Genomic DNA, 21,213 nt, shown 5'->3' with positions numbered 1-21,213 from the left:
TTCTGACTGGTGTGAGGTGGTATCTCATTGAGGTTTTGAGTTACAGCCATACCACTCTGAACACGCCCAATCTCGTCTGCTCTCAGAAGCTAAGCAGGGTCGGGCCTGGTTACTACTTGGATGGGACACCTAGTGGTTTAAAATAAGCTACTCTGAACCAACGATACTTGGTACCATCATTGAAAAATACAGCAGTGTCTCTTTATCATCTGCTTCCTCTTCAGTATCAGTGGAATCATGTACTGACCACAACACTGCATTTCTCCTTTATTTTAATGCTCAGCAATTAGTCTAGTCAGTTACATCATCTCCAATTTACTAAAAAGTTACTTTCTTGTGTCTTTTCTATTTCATTTTTCCACCTTCTAGAAAAGATCTCTTCTTTCCTCTTTCTTCCCCAAATCTATCGTCATCCCATTAAATCCCCTCATCTGAGTGGAACTAGTGTGTTTTTTTTCTTAATAGACTAAAAAGTTATTTGAAGTGAAAAATTCCATGTAACCAAACCATACTTCAGTCTTTGAGTGCTTAACTATAAAACTCTTCTTACTCCCTTCCCCCACCCCTGCCTCAGCACCTGCATTCCCTCAAGCACTAGCATTCCTGACAAATTTTTAAAATATAAGTATTTTTTTAACTAGTAATATTACAACATTACTTTTCACTGAAAACATATATAATTAGTTCAACCATGAGATGATTCAAATAGGCTTTTGTAATTTATCTCTGGAGTCTATGATTATTATTAATAAAGTCTGTGTGTAAGTGAAAATGGTTTCTGATTTATGTTTAAGCAAATTTTGAGCTCATAACTACAAAAGAAACATACGAGAAAGATTTAAGCAAACAAGTAAAATGGAATCATTTTTAAAATTTTTACTTTCTGCTGTTTTTAAAATATTTTTTAAGCTTAATAAATTGTTTTTAAGAGCAGTGTTAGCTTCACAGCAAAACTGAGTGGAACTTACTGAGTTCTCACTCACTCCCTAACCCCCAGTTACACACAACCTCCCCCACTATCGATACCTCCCATCAGACTACCACATTTGTTACAATGATGAACCTACATTGACCCAACATCATCACCCAGAGTCCATAGTCTGCATTAGGGTTCACTCTTGGTGTTATTCATTCCATGGGTTTTGACAAATGTAGAAGGTCATATATCCACCATTTTGAAATGTATAAAATAGACACGAGGCCCTAAAAATCCTCTATGTTCTGCCTATTGATCTCTTCCTCTCTCAATAACCCCTGGAAACCATTGATACTGTTACACTCTCCATAGTTTTGACTTTTCCAGAATATTGTATCATTGTAATTATACAGTATGTAACCTTTTCAAATTGGCTTCTTTAACTTAGTAATACGCATTTAAGTTTCCTCTATGTATTTTCATGGCCTGATAGCTCATCTCTTTTTAGCAATGAAAAATATTCCCTTTTCTAGATGTACCACTGGTTATGTATCCATTCATCTATTGAAGGACATATTGGTTGTTTTCAAGTTTTAACAGTTATGAAAAAGCTGCTATAAACATCCATGCACAGGTTTTTGTTTCAACATAAGTTTTCAATTCATTTAGGTAAATAACAAAGTGTGCCAAAGGAGGTGATTGCTGGATCCCAATAGGAGTATATTTTATAAGAAATGATCAAACTGTCTTCTAAAGTGGCTGCACCATTTGCATTCCCACCAGAAATAAATCAGAGTTCCTGCTGCTTCCCATCCTCACCAGCCTTTGGTGTTGTCAGTGTTTTGGGGAAGCCATTCTAATAGGGATGCAGTAGTAACTTACAATTGTTTCAATTTGTAATTCCCTACGTTGGACATCTTTCCATATATTTACAGGCCATCTATCTTCAGTGAAGAGTCTGTTCAAGTCTTTTAATTTGCTAGAAGGGCTCAAGAACTCAAATAAATATTTTACTGGATTACTGGTTTATTAAAAGAGGATATAACTCAGGAACAGCCAGATAGAAGAGATTCATTAAGGCAAGGGATGTGGAAAGGGGCAAGGAGATTCCACTCAGGCCACATAAACTGGAGAGCCCTCTGAACCCTTTCCTTTTGTGTTTTCCTGCAGGCTTCATTATAAAGACATGATCAATTAAATCACTCTCCACTGGCAATCTTTCAATATCTAACTCCTCTCCTCTCCCACCTTAAGGTCAAGGGGTAGGACTAAAAGTTGTAACCCTCTAATCATAGGTTGGCTCCACCAGCAATCAGTCCCCCTCTTTAGGTGCTATCTAAAAATCACCTTATTAGCATAACAAAAGACATACTTAGGGCCCTCAACACTTGGGAAATGGGGTCATCTGAATGACTAAATATATATTTCTTACAAATCACAATATCATTAAATGTTATTATTGATTCAATTTCTTTAAAATGTAGGCCTATTCAGATTCCATATTTCTTCTGTGAGTTTGGCAAATTCTATCTTTAAGACTTGGTCCATTTCATCTAGGTTACCAGATTTTGGGGTAGGAAATTGATGTAGCATTCTCATATCATCCTTTTAATGTCTATAGGTTATATAGCGATATCCCTTCTTCCATTATTGGTATTAGTAATATGTTCCTTCTCTCTTTTCTTCTTATTTAGTCTAGCTAAAGTCTTATAGATTTTATTGATCTTTTCAAAGAAAAAGCTTTTAGTTTTGTTGATTTTCTCTACTGATTTTCTATTTTTGATTTCACTGATTTCTGATCTAAATTTTTATTATTTCTTTTCTTGTCCTTACTTTGGATTTAATTTGCTCTTCCTTTTCTAGTTTTCCAAGGTAGAAGCTTAGAAGATTAAATTTAGATCTTCCTTCTTTTCTAGTATAAATTTCCTCTAAGCACTGCTTTTGCTGCATCCCATAAGTTACGCTGTCGTGTCTTCAATCTCATTTAGTTCAAAATGCTATTTTTCTTTGATCCACGTGTTATTTGCTTAGTCTCTAAGTATTTGGGGACCTTCAAGGTACATTTCTGTTATCAGTTTCTAGTTTAATTCTGCTGATGTCTGAGAGAAGACTCTATATTATTTCTATACTTTTAAGATGTTGAGATGTATTTTATGGCCCAAAATATGGTCTGTGAATGTTCCATGTGAGCTTGAGAAGAATGTGCAACCAGCCGTTGCTGGAGGAAGGGTTCTATAGGTGCAAATCAGGTATAGTTGACTGGAGATGCTATATAGTTCAACTTCGCTCTTCCTGATTCTGTCTGGCAGATCTGTTCAATCTGACAGAGTAGTAAAGTCTCCAACTATAATAGTGTGCTCATCTATTTCTCCTTGCACTTTTATCAATTTTTCCCTCATCTATTACAATACTCTGCTATTAAGGCACATACCCATTAAGGACTATTATGTCTTTTTGGAGTACTGACCCTTTCATCACTATGTAATGTCCCTCTTTACCCTTGCTCTGAATTCTGTTCTGTCTGAATTTAACATAGTTATACTGCTTCTTTAAATCAGTGTTAGCATGGTGTGTCTTTCTTCATCACTTTACTCTTAATCCATATATGTCTTAACATTTAATTTGAGTTATTTGTAGACAACATATAGTTGGGTCTCTGTCTTTTTATTAGTGCATTAGACCACTGATGTTCAGGGTAATTATTGATACACCTGGATTAGTATCTATCCCATTTTTACTGTTTCGGTTTGTTCCTGTTTTTGTCTTCCACACTTTTCCTTTTTTTTGTGGTTTCAACTGAGCACTTTATATGATCAAATTTTTTCTTCTTCCTTAGCTTATCAATTATGTCTCATTTAAAATTTTTTATGGGTGATTATCCTAGACATTATAATATAGATTTACAACTAATCCAAGTCTACTTTCGAATTAACACCATATCGCTTCTCAGGTAGTGCAGACACCTTATAATAACCAAATATCCCTGAGTCCTCTTCCCATCCCTTGTATCACCGCTGTCACTCATCTCACTTACACATCAGCAACACAGCACATGTGTATGTATTATGTGCATATGTATATATATGTGATTAAAGCATACATAATTGGGGCACCTGGGTGGCTCAGTCAGTTAAGCATCTGCCCTTAGCTCAGGTCATGATCCCAGGGTCCTGGGATCGAGCCCCGCATTGGGCTCCCTGCTCCGTGGGAGACCTGCTTCTCTCTCTGCCTGATACTCCCCCTGCTTGTGTTCTCTCTCTAATAAATAAATGAAATCTTAAAAAAAAAAAAAAGCATACATAATAAAATCCATTGTTGTGTTTTTCTTTTAAACAAACTGTCCAAACTGTTAACAAGGTCACAATTAAGAAAAATGAAAGGTTTTATTTTACCTTTACTCATACATTCTCCAATACTCTTCCTTTGTTTATGCAGATCTGAGCTTTGGATCTATATCACTTACCTTCTCTGAAGAACTTTTTTTAACATTTGTTGTAAAGCAGGTCTACTGGCAACAAATTTCCAAATTTTTGTTTGTCTGAGAAAGTCTTCATTTCTCTTTCACTCATGAAAGATAATTTCACAGAGTATGGATTTCTTGGCTGGTATTTTATTTCTCTGAACACTCTAAATATTTCTTTCATTCTCTTCTTGGTTTCATGGTTTCTGAGAAGTTGAATATGATTCTTATACTTGTTCCTCTGGGTTTTTTTTCCAAGATTTTCTTTCTTTCTTTCTTTCTTTTTTTTTTTTTTTTTAGTTTGAATATGATTTGTCTAGGTATAGTTTTGTTGTTTTGTTTTTTGTTTTTTGCATTTATCATGTTTCATATTTCCTGGGTTTCCTGGGTCTGTGGTTTGCTATCTGACACTAATTTGGGGAAATCCTAAGTCACTGCTTCAACTGTCGCTTCTGTTGCTTTCTCTTTCTTCGTGTTTTGGTATTTCCAGTAGGTGTATGGCACACCTTTTCAGTTGTCCCACAGCTCTTGGATATTCTATTCTGCTTTTTATTTCCCCATTCTTCTTTCGCTTTTCTTTTCAGATCTGGAAATCCCTACTGTCATATCTTCAAGCTAAGAAATTCTTTCCTCAGTCCTAACGAGTCTACTAATGAGCTCACTAGAGGCATTTGTCATTTGCTGGTCTTTCTGGTCTCTAGCATTTCTTTTTGATTCTTCTTAGAATTTCCATCTCTCTGCTTAAACTATCCAACTGTCCTTGTATGTTGTCTATTTTTTAAAATTAAAATCCTTAGCATATTAATCATAGTTTCTTTAAATTCTTGGTCTGATAATTCTGATGTTCTCTGCTCTAAAAGGTTGTGGTAATTTGCCTCGTAACCTCACTTCTCTTAGAGATCTAAGAAGAGTGGTTGGTTTTTCAGTTTGTTCAGCTTTTTACCATTTCAGGCCAGAGTGAAGACTTCTAAGCTCCTTAACTGCCAGACTAGAAACTCCAAGTCCCTCTGCTATGTATTAAAAATAAATAAGTTACTTCAAAATCCATTTTGTCAATGTATTTTTACTTTAATTATCAGTATATTTTGATTTACTACTTTTTAAAATTTACTACTTTTTAATTTCCAAGTGTAGAGAATATAAAAATTTCAATATTGTCATATAATTTGGTATGACCTTGCTTTTAAGCAGCTTTCACAAGTCTTACAAGCTAACAACTTAATTCCTTTTTAAATTCAAAGTTGAATAATTTGTCCAAACCAACCATCAAAGTAATAAGCAGGATAAAACAAAATGGCAATTTATTGTAAAGATCTATGATTTTGAATAAAATTTGAAAAAAATGTACATCATTAAATATATGAATACTATTGCATTTCTAAATCTTAATTAGGTATTTAAACAGGCAGTACTGGGCCACCTGGGCTCAGTCATTAAGCATCTGCCTTCAGCTCAAGTCATGATCCCAGGGTCTTGCGATCGAGTCCTGCAAGGAGTCCCCTGCGCAGAGGGGAGTCTGCTTCTCCCTCTGCCCCTCTCCCCTGTTCAAGCTCGTACTCTCTCTCTCTCGAGCAAAAATTAATAAAATCTTTAAAAAATATAAAAATAAAAAATAAATGGGCAGTATTTGAAATCTCCACATTATTTTTCAAAAGTATTATTAAAAATATATGTAACATGATGTAGCTTTTATTAAGTGATGTTTGTAATTGCTAAGGAGAAAAAAGAAACATCTGGAACCTTTTGTTATTTTTGTAGTCAGCATGAATGGTTACATAACTAATGATCCTGCATTACTAAAAATGGAAAATGTTGAACTGCAGGTATATTCCAAAATACATGCCTTTTTAAAAACATAAATCCTAAAAAAAATGTGACATATTTAGGTAAATAAGCATATATTAACTGAATGTAACAGTTAATTATAGATTTCAGATAAATATTATGTACTTTTTTGTATCCTTACTTTAGAATAGGTTGCATTTTTAGGTGAATGATTTAAGAATTTACACATCCATTCTAAAGATTTGTTGCTTCAGAAAAATATAATCTTACTGGCCCAGAAACAACATGCACACTTTAAAGACGAAGTACTAAGCCCCTGTGGTACACTGAATAATGGAGAGTTACAAAAGCTTCAGGAAGAAAGTCTGAGCATTGTGTCACCCCACATATAAGTGACAGTGTTAGAAGCCTGGCAACAGCCTACTTGCAAAGACAATTTTTTGCAAATTCAATTTTTTGTTTCAATCTCATACAAAGTACAACACACACATTATAATTACAGTAAAGATGCTGTTCACATTAAGTATAAGAAATTTTTTAAAAAACAAGTGGTAAGAGTATATTTACATTAGATTTGTATAATATTAAAGTTCACTTCTGAATATGCAAGAAAATGTTGATATGAAATAATCACAATGAACTTTAAAATACAGCTAGAGTTACAACACTGCCAAAAGCAAAATTGTAAAACTAAGCTAAAATCAAGTTCATATGTATGTGTCCACGTATCTACAGAAATATATACCTATGCCATAAATATTAATTATATCAAAATAATGCTATCATAATTTTGTACTAAAGATCAAACTCACACTTGTATGTGGTTTTTCAAATACTGCATTTCTAAATTACAACTTTAACTAAAAAATCCAACTTATCTTTTCCTGTGAACATTTAAAAGAATACTCTATTCCCACCAACAGTGTAAGAGGGTTCCCCTTTTCCTGCATCCTCACCAGCATCTGTTGTACACTGAGTTACTGCTCTACTTCATGCAAAATGTACTAACCCCACAACCATACTTTCATTCACCCCATACAGTCCTTTGTACTATTATCAAATATGTCGTTATCTATGGACATTATAAACCCCACGCTTCAATGTTATAACTTTGCTTTTAAATAAATTAGCAGAAAAAATTTCTATTGAAAAATTTGCTATGCTGAATGCTGATGATTACATAAGACATATATGCACATACACATCATCTGAGAAATATACACTATACTTTTAGAAGAAATTGAAGTCCATATTCATGTGCCAGTTTTCATTATTTAGAATAGTATCTTTCACTCTCATCTGAATCTATGTAAGAACTGACTAAAACTTGAGAAGCTCAACCTCACGAAGACAACAATATTGTAACTACAGGGTTGAACTGTATCTATATATAGTAACAGCTGTTTCTGTAATAGGTTTCAGCCAGGAGTTCATTTATAAAGGGCGATGGTAGTATTAAAGGGCAGACTGGAGTCACGAAGGAAAACAAGATTTTGAATCCCCATCATCTCTACGAACTACCCTTAGTCACTAAAGGAACACCCAATTTTAGTGAAAAGCATTTCAGCAAGTTAGTATGCCCTCCCATTGAGAAATACATGGGCTATACTTGAAAAAAAAAATCCTTTGGTTCAACATCAAAAATGCATTTACCATTACATTTAAAGTGCACACACATAACACAAACACGGGGTCCTGGCACTGCAGTGTGTGTGCAGTCCAGTGGGACTTATTAAACTCATAAGCTGGAATATTTCCATCATTGAGGGATAAGATTGAAATTCAGAATGACAAGCTACCCACTGATTCTCAATCTGTTCTTTGAGAACACTTCAGGGTCCCTAACACAATGATTATTCTCCGGAGTTTGCTATTAACCGGCTGCAGAGATGTTTACCAGCTTGCTTTAGAATTGGGGGGGAAAAATTTTTTTTAGGAAAAGCCCAAAGGCAGGAAGCTTTAAACTGCTGAGGAATTACAATTAAAAATATAGGGAAAAGGAAGTAAAATACTGAGAAAATGTCTTTCATGGACATGTGGAGGAGGGACCCCGTGGAAGTAAGGCAGGAGAGAAACGCACTGCTTCCTATCTTTGGTATTGTTTGCCCTCTGACTCGACAGGGAGAAAAGCTGGAGACACTGCAGGAAGATACTCTGGCTCTTGGTTCCACTCATTAATAAAAAGAAAAATCCAGCTGTGTAAGAAAAGAAAAATCCACAAAGTGCTTTCATTTAAATAATAAAGAAATCTTCCATTCAAAATGTGAAAATAATAAAAACGACATCGTATTATTTTATACTAAATCCATTTTGATTAGGTGCACTTTTAAATACTCTTGCAATAATAGATCAGAACAGCCATTTTCAAAATACTATACAAAAGTTGCCATGGTAACAATGCAAATCTTTTGAAACATAATTAATTGCCTAAAAATTCATCAGATAGAACATGGCACTTTTCTTCAGAAAATTTTTGCACTTTCTTTTACAATATTAATGTAATATATAGTATTATCATACACATCTTCTATTTCATTAAATGTTTTCCTTTATGTAAAATGACTATTAAAAGTATTGCTATTTTTATACATTAATCTCATTAACAAGAATCTATATTATATTTCAAGCCTGAAGACATTCTGAAAATATTAAGATTTCATGAAACAAGGGCAGAAAAAAAAATCTTTTCATCAATGTACGATTATGACTATATTTATATACTATCTTCTTACCTCTGCTTTGGAATCTACCAAGTATCTTATTTACCCTCAAAATATTTCAATGCAAAAGTGTCTGCAACATAAATTACAAAGAAATACAGCTGCGTGCGCAGTAAGCAGAAAAACCCACAGAAAATCATAATCACAACATAAATATATCTTACTCTTTGTAGTCCTTCATACCAATCATCTTGCTCAAACCAATTTGAAATGTAAGTCATCCAAGCCATAGAACGTTTCTACTTTAATCAAGGCAATTGGAAAGTCGGCATCAGAATAGTCAGCACCTAAAGTAACAATAATGGGTTTCAACCACACAGCTTTACCAAAATCTGCCTTGTGAAATGTTGTTCAGTACATGAAGCTAGAAGCCTACAAACATTTCAGATGAAACAATTTTAATAATTTACAAATAATAGTATCTGTAAAAATAATGCTAAACCAGAAAATGTAAGCCTATACTCAAATAGGAAAGAAAAATCAAATAATCATTACATTGTATAGTACCAGCAAATGCTTTAGCAAACATTAGGCTTTCAGTTTTCATTCTAAAAAAACATATTTGATTCAACTGTTGCAAGAAATAGACAAATTACATCTAAAAGTTACCAAGTTACAAATAACGAATCCAGAGAAACCACAAAGCAACAGGGGGCAGGAAAGTAGTTCTATTTTCAACCTTAGGAGTTGGAGATAAAACCAGAAGAAAGCTTCTAGGTTAAAGGTGTACAATGACAAGGCCAAGTCTGTATTTCTGTTTGTTTCCATCTCTGCACTTAAGAGTTAAATCATTTTACGGTTAGCTGATTGCTAATAACCTAAGGGCCTCAAAAAGTTTAGAGACCCCACATCACTTAGTAGAGGGCTAATATGTTCCACAGAGAATCAAAATCACATGAATTTGGCTTCTTTTTCATTTTAATCACTTCTGGAAGACACTATTTACTAGCCACGCTAAGTAAGAGACTTCCTGGTACACTGGAGGATACGTGGACTTCAAATTATCCTCTAAGGTTCAGAAGGTTCACCGAACGTAGAGCAGCGAGCTCTGACCTTTCCCTCCTTAAAAACATCAAACCATGACACCTCCGTGGAGAAAAAAAGGAAAGAAGAGATAGAGTGGAGGCAGGGGGCTAAGAAAAAGAAAAAGAAAATGTTTGGGTAATTTGAGTGTCTCATTCTTCGTATCCTAAACTAAGATAGCATTTGTTCCGGTATAACGAAGGTACACTTCTAGGATATGTGGAAAGCATCATCATGGCTGACTGAAAACAGCCTTATTTCTAAAAATTTATCAGATGGAACATGGCACTCTTCTTCAAACTAATTCTTCTCTCTTTTTTTCCAGAAATAGTTTCCAGTATCTGCTTGAAGCCTCAGGTCAAAATGTTTGGGAACAGGCTCTCACTTCCACAGGAAGTTGTAGGGCTGACGGAATCTCTAGTTATATTTGTTTATATCTGAATGACTTCCTGATTCTGGACCCTTTCAACCACCTCGGAACACTCTTCACTTCCTCCTACATTCCCCATTTCAGTGACTATCGTTATGCTCGAGAGGGTGACCATCTCCGCCTCTTCCGTCACCTTCCCCTCCCTGTTCCACTATATTCATCACCAAGTCTTCTCAAACGATCTTTAAAATATCTCTTCAAAAGGCCCTTCTCTCCATCTCTCATGTCAATGTTTTAGTGAAACCCCTCATCATGTCTTGGATGAACAAATAAAATCGTTCCCTCACTCATACCCCTGCTTGCACTGCTATTCCTGAACACGTCCTGTACCATCACCACTTTGTGCCTGTTAGTTTCTAAATGCTTTTGCCTGAGCTGTCCTTCCCCTTTTGCTGTGAATAATGAGATCTGCCACATTTATGGTCCTCTAAGACACAATTTAAAAATGCTCCTTCTTTGAAGACTCTCAAATGCACCAAATTCCTCATCTGCTTGCCTTTATTTACATGTCTGCAAGGATTAGATACTGATTACTTGCATAGATACAAACTATGAGTTCCCCAAGACAGAGGAACTTACCTTATTTGTCTTTGTATAGAAAATACAAAATGTTTGTTCGGTGAATTGACACTCACAGCCCTAGAAGTCTGTCAACTAATGGCAATTCACATGAAATAAACTTACATATTTCTGAAACCTGGAAAGGGTCTAAAGAAATGTATCCAAGTGACAGTAACATACTCACCAGCAAATGAAATGGACTACTATTCAATTCCTTATAGGGAAATGGCTAATCAAATCATTTAAGACATTTAAGCATAAAATTAAATGCCAACTTGAATTGGTTAAATTATTTTATAATCATATCAGGCACAAGAATATTTATTATGTCATTTTAACTACAATGTATTTAAAGCGAATACCTTGTTCCTAGGGCACACAATAGTTCGATGCTTTATTTTGTGGTATTTTTCCATGAGCACTATTTACCATATTTATAAGAATTAAGAAAAGTAAAATATCTCATGTAATCCCAGATGAAATACTACCTTGCATAAGGATACATACTTCCTGATGGTAGTCAGGTGTTTTGAGGATCTGAGAATGAATGGAATGTGGTTCATTTCGTGTAAGAACAACAGTTTTCAACTCACACATCTGCCTGATGGGTTAGGACTGTCTGGAGGGCAGAGCTAAGGCCTGTAGCTGACCTCAGAGGGGAAGTATGTCATGATCACTGAGCAGTAACTGAGGCAGGGAGAAGACAGTCACTGTGGCACTTAGTCCATAGATTTTTTATCTGGGCATTAGTTCATGGGGTCTAATTGACTAATTTTTGCTAAAATCACAAATTTAACTTAATTCAGAGTCAGAAAGTTCTTACTACCTCTATGACTAGTGATGGAAGGAAACAGTAATCAAAGGGACACATCAGGTTAAAGAAAATAAAGAGAATGAAGTAAATATTGTGTATTGTCAGAAAACTTCCTGCAGGCATTCATATCCAAACACACAAGTAACCTGAAGTTTGATTATCAGTTCTGACTTTTTTATATCTCTCTCTTTATCTATCTGTTTGCCATGACCTTGTCATAGGCAGACTGTAAACCACCGTCTATTGCTTTTGGACTTGCCCTGTAACTTGTTTTTCTCAGTGATACGTGGGCAGAAGTCAGATTATTCCAGTTCTAAGCTCTGGTTAAAGGGCCTACTTCCATTCATACCCTTGTGCCTCAGCCATCAATGCGAGAACATTCCAGGGCTACCCTGCTGGTCCAAGAAGGACAAGAGACACCAGGAGGAGAGCTGCCACAGATCTAAGTGAGAAGCAGAACCTCTCGGCCCAGCCAAACCTGTTATAAAACCCTAGTATTATACTTGTGAGCATGATAAATCATTAATGTTGTATTTTGCTGGGTTTTGGAGTGGTTGATAACAAAATGTATTTGTGGCAATAGCTAACTGACACATTACCTTTTGAGTACAGGACGAGAGGCACTCTCCAGGAAGATCAGTTGATTAAATCAATATTCTCACCTTAACCTACATGAGGAAATTGGGGTCTACTGACTGTAGGAAATAAGCAAGATTTATTGAGTTATGCTTATGTCCTTAGCAAAACAGTTTTAAAAGATAGGATTTTTAAAATGAACCAAATATAGCAAGACATATTTATATAAGGAATCTGAGTTATCTCACATTCTTTTTCAAACTCTAAAAATCATTGAGAAACAGTTGAGTTTTTCTTTTCATAAGAGAAAAGTAATCAGCACATTTTGTATGATCCATTCATGTGCATGTGATGTTTCCATTTTGCTAGGACTCTCTCTTTACAGAAGTGCTTTGTAATTCTTTAGAATTAGAATGAATGGTGAGGACCAAGTAGGAGAAATAGCTATTTTAAGTAAAGTAGGGCCTGCTCTCTTTCTGAGAAGCTGGTCATATTGGGCAGTCATCAACATCCTACTATAAATATGGGGATTAAAATCAAGACCCATGTCAGCAGTCCCTGGTCTAGAAATGAAAGTACTATAAGTTCTCTGGTTGTGATTTTATGTGAACCTAATTGTACCACATCCTGAAATGTTTATTTCTGCTTTCTTCTGCCTAAGTTGATAATGTTTTCTTTTACTCGTGCCTGTTTAAAACCCTAAACAGAGTAAAATGACATGTTCTGCCCATCCTAATGTTTGGGCTCTGTGATGTCTATTTTGATTCTACATTTAGATTTTTCCATCCAGTTTTACCTGATATCTTAGACCAAGATACTGGCTTCATCCTCTGAAATTGTTTGCAAGCCATCTTTTCTGTACGAAATTCATCCCTTACCTACTGTACTATCTGCAGTTCCTACACTCTCTTAATCAGTCCCCATCTCTGCTGTCTTATGAGACAGAAATTATAGTTTAAGCTTCCTAACAAACTAAGTAAACATGTGAGATAAGCACAGGCCATTGCTTATTCCAACAGGGTAGAATGAAGTATAAAATAAATGGCATTGCTCACAATTATTCTCTTTCATCTGCCTATATCTGCCCTGCCTAAAGTCATGGTAGGATAGGTTAGGGGAGAGGATGGGGTTTGGGAAAGACTCAGGATATGCACACGGGCCTCATGCTAAGGGCCTCAAGATGACAGTGATCGGGGACCATCTGTCTGTTATCCTTACTATGAACAGATACTCTTGAGGCATCTATCAGTGAAGGGCAGATGACAAAAGCATTACATCATACAATCTGGGGGAGCTGTCCATCCCAACCAGATTATAATTCTACATAAAAACGTCAAGAGGAAGTCTGAGTTAGAGAGCAGACACAAAGTTTACCTGGTGTGCTCTGAAACCTCAGAATGATTCTATAAACTGAAAAGACTGCTACTTACAAGACCCTGGCTTCCAGCAATGGCTGACAAGTGTGTACAGACATACACAAACACACACACAGACATACACTTGCATGCATATCGCATATGTATACACACCTCTCTAATTCTATTACGCACAACTAGAAAATCTGGATAAAAATATCTAAAATCTCAAACCAAAAAAGAACCCCAAGAGAAGTTCAAAGGGTCTAGCCAGGCACTTTTTCTTTGGTGGTAGTGGCAGGGTTGAGGGGTGGGGGGCAGGGAATTCTACTTCTTCCCCAATAAGATCTGCCTATAAAAGTAGTAGCTAAAATACTGAAAAGTTATGGGGAGCTTCAGTATTTCTATGGGGCCTGAGGGAAAAAAAAACTGGAATTCAGATGCTGACAAAGAAAGAAGTGATGTAATATTGGTGTCCTTTCAGTGAGAGCTACCTGGGTCTATATTTTAAGACTAAGACTGAAATAGAATGAGACTGTCCCTTACAAAGACTGAGGCTCAGCTTCAGATAAATTCAATGACGGGATTCGGTTGGTCTTCCCTACCCTACTGCTTTCTAAAATCAAAAGTATATGTTCCCTCTGGAGTAAGATAACATTAAATTTTCAGGCTGGAAAGCAGTCAAAGAAATTCCAGAGAGCAACAGGCCCCTCTCTGAAGAGAGAGAACACACTAATAGTTTCATCATTGACAAGGCAAAGGAGAAAGAGGTGACTGTCACAAAAGCAGGTAAGAAAACCAAATCAGATAAAATGTAAGTAATTCCCCAAAGGCCAAAGTGAATCAGAGCATCAGTTTAGAATAACTAGATGCAAGTTGGGTTTGCACTCAGTTTTGAGATCTTCTCCACGGGCCTCAACTGGGTACTTAGGAGAAAGATTAGGGGCAAATCAGACATGGTCCCCCTCAGTGGCTCAGACATGCAGGAAGCAACTGGCTGTAGAGAGCTGATGTGCATGAAACACTATATATGTGCATGACTCCTCCTCTCATACAAAACAAATCCTTCAACTACTAGGAGAGAGAAAACAAATACCCTCACTGCCAGGGACAATGGGGGAAGAGAAAAAGCAAATCTTACCTGTCTCCAGGAAGAGACAGAAAATCCTCCTTCCTGACCCCAGGTACTTCTGGGAGAAGGGAAGAAGCAAAAGCTGTCTGTCCCTGGGGGGTGGGCAGGAAGGCATCTCAGACTCCCAGCCTATACCAAAACAAAGCACAGATCTGCCACTGATTGAGGAGATGCAAAAAAAATGGTCTCCTACTCAACACCCACCCTAAATACAAAACATAGTTTGGCCGCCCCAGAAAAGGCTTGGGGAGGAAAAGACACAAATCTCCTCTAAGAACCAGATTCCCCCAATCTGGGAGATAAAAATTGTAATACAGTCATACACTGGCATACAGTAATTAAAATGAACTATGTACAACAAAATGGATAAACCCTAAATGTAGTAAGAATTCAAAGTCAAACATGAAAGTCAAACATACATATTGCATGATTCTATTTATAAAAAGCTTAAACACAAGCAAAACTAATCTACACTATTAGAAGTTATGAGAGAATTTTCTTCAGGCAGAAGGAAGTAGTGACAGGAAGCAGCCATGAGAGAGATTTCTAGAAATCTTACAATCTTTCTTTTATGCTAATTACGCTAATGAGCACATTTTGCTGGTACAAAACACTAAACTGCACATTTCTGCTGTCAGGTATATAATCTAAATTTTAAAAATTACACACTAAGAATCCACAGCAGTGTTTTCTAATACTAACACAATTAAAAGGGAGAAAAACCCAAAATAAACTTGTCCATATACAGATACCATATAATTGGATTATATTTGCTAATTTCACTTGGACACTTTATTTCTTAGAGTTTTCAGCCTCACTTGCCACTCCCAGCCATCATATTTCGGGACACATTAGCTTAAGTCTCTCTCTCTGAGATATGGCACTAATACTTCTTAATCCACAAAGTATTTTCAGAAGCAGTGACAGGGACAAGCAGATGAGGAAGATGGACACAAAGAATGATCTCACAGCAAGAAATGAGGAAAAACTGATCTACCTTGAGAAGCTGAAGGGGACCAAGGCGGACTACATTAGGATGTGTGTTTGGAGATGCAAAAGGAATACCAAGAGGGAATGTGATGATTGCCCTGACAGTCCAAGTGGTACCATTAATGTCACGTCCACAACACACCCTCTCACCCCTTAATTCCTGTTATCCCACCAGGAATGTGCACCTGAGCAGATCTCCACAAGCACATTCCAACATGCCTGAAGAGATCTGTAGAGTCAGAGAGGTCCAACCCAAGCATTTCATGCTTGACCAGACCTTCAAAACATTAAGCAACCGCATCCAAAGAACCACCTGAAAACTCAAATTTCAAAATAATCTCAAAGCTCACCCTTGAACAACACATCAGTACTGCTCACAGCATTCCCAACTTTTAGGGATTCTAATCATTCGTCATGAAGTGATAAATCATATAGTATACTTCTCTTTAGCTTAGGTCACTTGGTGTTTTTACAGTGTAGTTATAAACAAAATAGATGAAAGCGTAGTATTTTCATCAGAGAAGAGAATATATACAAAATAAAAATAAAATGGACACTCTAAGACTAAAGGACACCATATCTGAAATTCAGATCTCAGCGGATGAGTTTATTGATAGACTGAATACAGCAGAAGTCAGTATCAGTGCAGTGGTATCAGTAACTAGCACACGGTAAAACTAATAGAGAAAAGAAAGAGTGAATAAAACAGAGAACAAGAAAGAGACAGGATATGCTGAAAAGTCACACATAGATGGAATGGGAGTCTCCAAGGGGGAGGAGACATAACAGAACCAATACTCAAAGAGAAAAAGAATGAGAAATTTCTAAAATTGATTTTAAAAAATCAAGTTCCTAGAGATCACCAAATCCTGAGCAGGGTAAATTAAAGCAGAACGACATCTAGGCATACCACAGTTAAGATGCTGAAAACGATGGCCAAAGAAAAAAAATCTTTGACATGGTCAGAATATTGTCAAAGATCAATCAAAATAACATAAGTCAAAAGATAATGGAATGACGTTTTTAAAGTTAGGAGGGAAAAAAAAATAACCACACACCTAGAATGTTACTATACCCAGTGAAAATATAGCTGGAGGCAAAAATTATGATATTTTCATACACACAAAAACTAGGGAATTTATTACCAGCAGGCCGGAACTAGAAAAACATTAAAGGGAGTTCTTCAAGCAGGAGCAAAATGGTCCCAGGCAGAAATATGAAAATGCTGGCAGTAAGTAAGATCATCAGAAAGAGGAAATATGTGGTTAAATAGAAGTGGATACTAACTATACTATAATTGCAATGTCTTCTGAAGTTTAAAATATTTGTAACATTAACATAAGCAAACAGTAATACAAAACGTTAGAGCAGGTTAAATGGAGTTAGGATCCATGAAGAGGTAAAAGTAATCACTTCTATTAAATGGTTAAAAGTTAAAGTTACATGTTAGAATTTCCAGCGTAACTACAAAAAAAAAAAAAAAGTATTAGTGAATCGAAGGAAAATGTAATTAGTACAAAATTTGTGAAGAAGAAAACAGAAGGTTGTACATGTAAATCAAATTATAATACCTATACACCAAATGAGAAATGGATTAAAGTTACAAGTAAAAGTAAAATTGGCAAACTCCACTAGAAAACTCAACCATATACGCTTTATAGGAGTCACACTTTACTGGCAAGTTACAGGATGGTTTAAAGTCAAAAACAGTAAATTATTTACTAGAAAACTATTAACCAAATGAAAGCTCTTATAGTTATATAAATAAAAAATAAATTTTAAGGCAAGAAATATTACTAGAGAGACAGAGGGATGTTACTGAAGAATAAAGGGGGATCTGACTAAATGATACGACGGTTCTGAAACTGCTCCCGCATGACAGGATGTGCAAACGTATAAAGCGAGAATGCAGAACTGAAGGAGAAATACACAGATCTATAATCGTAATGGGAAACTTGAAGTAATCAGTCTCAATATCTGCTGGAAGAGGAAATCCTGTAGAAGTGTGAAGCACCCGAACATAGTCAATAAAATGGGCCCAACTGACATAGACAGACTACTGTACCTAACAATGACAGAGTTCCCATTCTTTCCAAAGATAAACCACGTGCTGAACCATAAGGAAAACCTCGCCAAACTCCTAAATATTGGGATTCTTTGAGTGTATTTTCTGGTCACAATGGAATGAAGTCTGAGATTAATAAAAGAAAGATGAGTAGATAATCCACGGCTGTCTGGCAATTAAATAATGCACTTCTAAATAATCCTTGGTTCAGAGAGGTAAAAATGGAAGTTAGAAAATATTTAACATCAGATGGCAAGGCCACACAAATACAAATTTGTGTATTATAGCTAAAGCAATGCTTGGAGGTGAAGGGCTAAAGCCTTCATTATATTTTTCTAACAGAAAATGGGAAAGGAGTAACTCAAAGTTTTACCCAGAAATTCAAAGATTTAACTTTCTATCTCAAAAAGCTATGAAAAAATTAAAAAATTTTTAAAAATACAGGAAAAGGAAATAACTCTGAAAAGAAGAGAAAGCATATTTATATTTACAAACATATAGTAGAGAAAATCTACTAAAACAAATGCTGGTTCCCTTAGGTCAACTTTTAAAAGACTTATCAAGAAAAAAAAAAACAGAAAAAGTAAAAATATCAATATCAGGAATGAAAAAAAGACATCACTGTAGGAAATACTGACAACCAAAAAAGAGTAAGAGACTATTATGAACACATGTGCAGCAATATAATAGATAAACTTGAATGAATGGATAAATTCTCCAAAAAACACAAATTACAGAAGTTGATGAAAGAATGAGAAAATCTAAGAAGCAAGAATATGAGTCTACAATTAAAACTTTCCCACAGACTATCTCCCAGGCCCAGATGGTTTCACTGGCAAATTTTTGCAAATATTTACAGATCTTTTACTCTTTTATTCTCTTTGAGAATATAGTGAAAGGAATCACTTATTAACATTTTACATCCTGCCAAAACCTAAAAAAGATTTTAAAAGAGAGGGAATTACAGAGCAATCTCTCTCAGAAATTAAATATAAAAATCCCAAACAAAAGAGTAAAAACATAACATGTTAATGGATAATAAGATTTACTACTATAAAGATGTAAATTGCCTCAAAATTAATCTACAGATTCAATACAGTCACAATCAAAATTCCAGCATGTGGGGCGCCTGGGTGGCTCAGTGGGTTAAGCCTCTGCCTTCAGCTCAGGTTATGATCCCAGGGTCCTGGGATAGAGCCCCGCATCAGGCTCTCTGCTCAGTGGGAAGCCTGCTTCCACACCCTGCCCCCCACCCCAGCCTCTCTGCCTACTTGTGATCTCTGTCAAATAAATAAATAAAATCTTAAAAAAAAATCCCAGCATGTTTTGTTTGCATGAGTGTTGTGTAAATTAACAAGATAATTCTAAAATTTACATGGATATGTAAATGGCCAAGAAAATGTAAATGGCCAAGGCAGTGTTGAATAGATGAATAAGGTTGAAGGTTTACACTATCAGCTAATAACACTTCTTATAAAGCTATCATAATTAAGACAGTGTGGTATTGACGTAAGGCTACAAAAACTCACAAATGGAACACAGTACATCCAGAATAAAGCCCTTCATATGCTGTTAACTGATGATGAAGGTGACAATGCTGTACACTGAAGAAAAACAGACCTTTCAATAATTGCTGGTTGACTGAATACCCTTATGGGAAAACATATCAAAATCTTCACCCCAATTTTACATAATTCAAAAAAAACCCACTCATACCAGAGAGATTGGAAATCTAAATATGCAAGGTAAAACAATAAAGCTTTCAAAGAAAACTAATGAGAATATATTGTCTTTGGAGTAGAAAAATGTTTACTAAACAGGATACACACACACACACACACAAAAACCCCAAAACAAACAAACAAAAAAACAAAAAAACAACCACAAAGGGGAAAAATTGACATATTTGACTACATTAAAATTACAAACTTATATTCATCAAGACATCATTAAAAGAGTGAAAAGTAGGGCACCTGGGTGGCTCAGTGGGTTAAAGCCTCTGCCTTTGGCTCAGGTCATGATCTCAGGGTCCTGGGATCGAGCCCCACATGGGGTTCTCTGCTCAGCGGGGAGCCTGCTTCCCCCTCGATCTCTGCCTGCCTCTCTGCCTACTTGTGATCTCTCTCCCTATCAAATAAATAAAATCTTTAAAAAAAAAAAAAAGAGTGAAAAGTAAGCCAGAGAGTGGGAGAAAATATTCACAATACATATATTTTAATAAACTGATCTACTACTAAAAAACAAAAACAAAAAAAGACTGGCAAGCCAATAGAAAAATGAATGTAAGACTTTGGACAAAAGACAAAAGGACTTCATAATCACAAAAAGAGGGCAATGAACATATGAAAGTTGTCCGTTATTACCGCAGGTTAAAACCACAAAGAGATCCTGCTACGTTTCCAACAGAAGGGCTAGAATGCACAGTAGCACAGGTTGGCAAGGCTGCGGACTAACTGAGACTCATATGCTGCTCCTGGGAGTGTAAATTGAAACAAACAATTTGAATAACTCATTGGCAGGATCCTTAAGGCTGTGAACAAATATATACCATATGACCCAGCCTTTCACTCCAAAGTGTTAGCCAACAGCAATGGGTATTACGGGTATGCATGGTCACCAAAGACATGTATTACAATGTTCAGAGCACCTCTATCACAGGACTGAAGTGCAGACGGCTCCGGTCTATGGTAACAGCAGAATGGATAAATAACTGGTCTATTCGGACAATGGAAGGGTTGCAATAATGAGAACGAAGGGCAACAGCTCCAGGCAACCTGTATAGACGAATCTCACAAACACAACGCTGATCGAAATGAGCTAGACACGAAGATAATATTATGATCATATTACTCCGTTAACATAAAGCACAAAAATAGACAATATTCGTCTGTTCTGCAAGAGGTCAGGACAGAGATTATCCTTGGTGGAGGTTGTGAATGATGGTAACATTCTGTTTATCCTTACGAAAATCTATAATCTAAAAAAAATTCAGAGAAGAATTATCTCTGGATGATAGGTTTCTTTGAATCTTAGTTATCACAGCCAGAAAGTTCTTTTTAATGAATCCTCAGATCCTGAAAGTTTGACCAAGGTTCCTAACTGGAATCTCTAAATTGACCTAGTCTAAAAATAAAAAATGACTTGCGCTATAGTAATTTAAGAGGTCAAAAATGTCCAGCACATGTAATGTGTATCGTAAATAAATTATTTTCATTTTTTAGACTACCTAATGGAATTCCAAGTTAACTGCTATATACTAATTTGATTTTCTAAGAAAACCTATTTTGAGCAGTTTCTTAAATATACTGTATTTCTAAGATACATAAATGTGGTCTCTGTCAAAATTCAAAGAAAAACATTTCCCGTTTTTATGAAAGTGATTCTTT

At 35.8% G+C, this 21,213-nt stretch overlaps 1 protein-coding gene across 3 annotated transcripts in view; it reads right to left on the bottom strand.

Moving 5' to 3' along the window:
• Positions 1–21,213, bottom strand: part of WDR17 (WD repeat domain 17) — a 106,659-nt gene that overhangs the window by 71,073 nt on the left and 14,373 nt on the right. Inside the window, exons 1-2 of one of the 3 annotated variants that reach the window (XM_032869836.1) lie at positions 9,046–9,107; positions 8,242–8,356 (exon numbers count right to left, since the gene is read on the bottom strand). The exons of 1 other annotated variant lie outside the window; for it this stretch is intronic. Coding sequence is in view for 1 of the 2 variants with exons in the window: in XM_032869834.1 (XP_032725725.1) it covers positions 9,046–9,111 (66 nt within the window). In the remaining variant the exon portion in view is untranslated. Of the gene's footprint in view, positions 1–8,241; positions 8,357–9,045; positions 9,169–21,213 lie in introns of those variants that run through there. One more of the 3 variants, XM_032869834.1, reaches the window with a different exon arrangement.

The sequence above is a fragment of the Lontra canadensis genome, unplaced genomic scaffold (assembly GCF_010015895.1).
Source record: "Lontra canadensis isolate GAN:19392208 unplaced genomic scaffold, GSC_riverotter_1.0 scaffold39, whole genome shotgun sequence".
Lineage (NCBI taxonomy): Eukaryota > Metazoa > Chordata > Mammalia > Carnivora > Mustelidae > Lontra > Lontra canadensis.
This window is presented reverse-complemented; position numbering and strand designations above follow the sequence as displayed.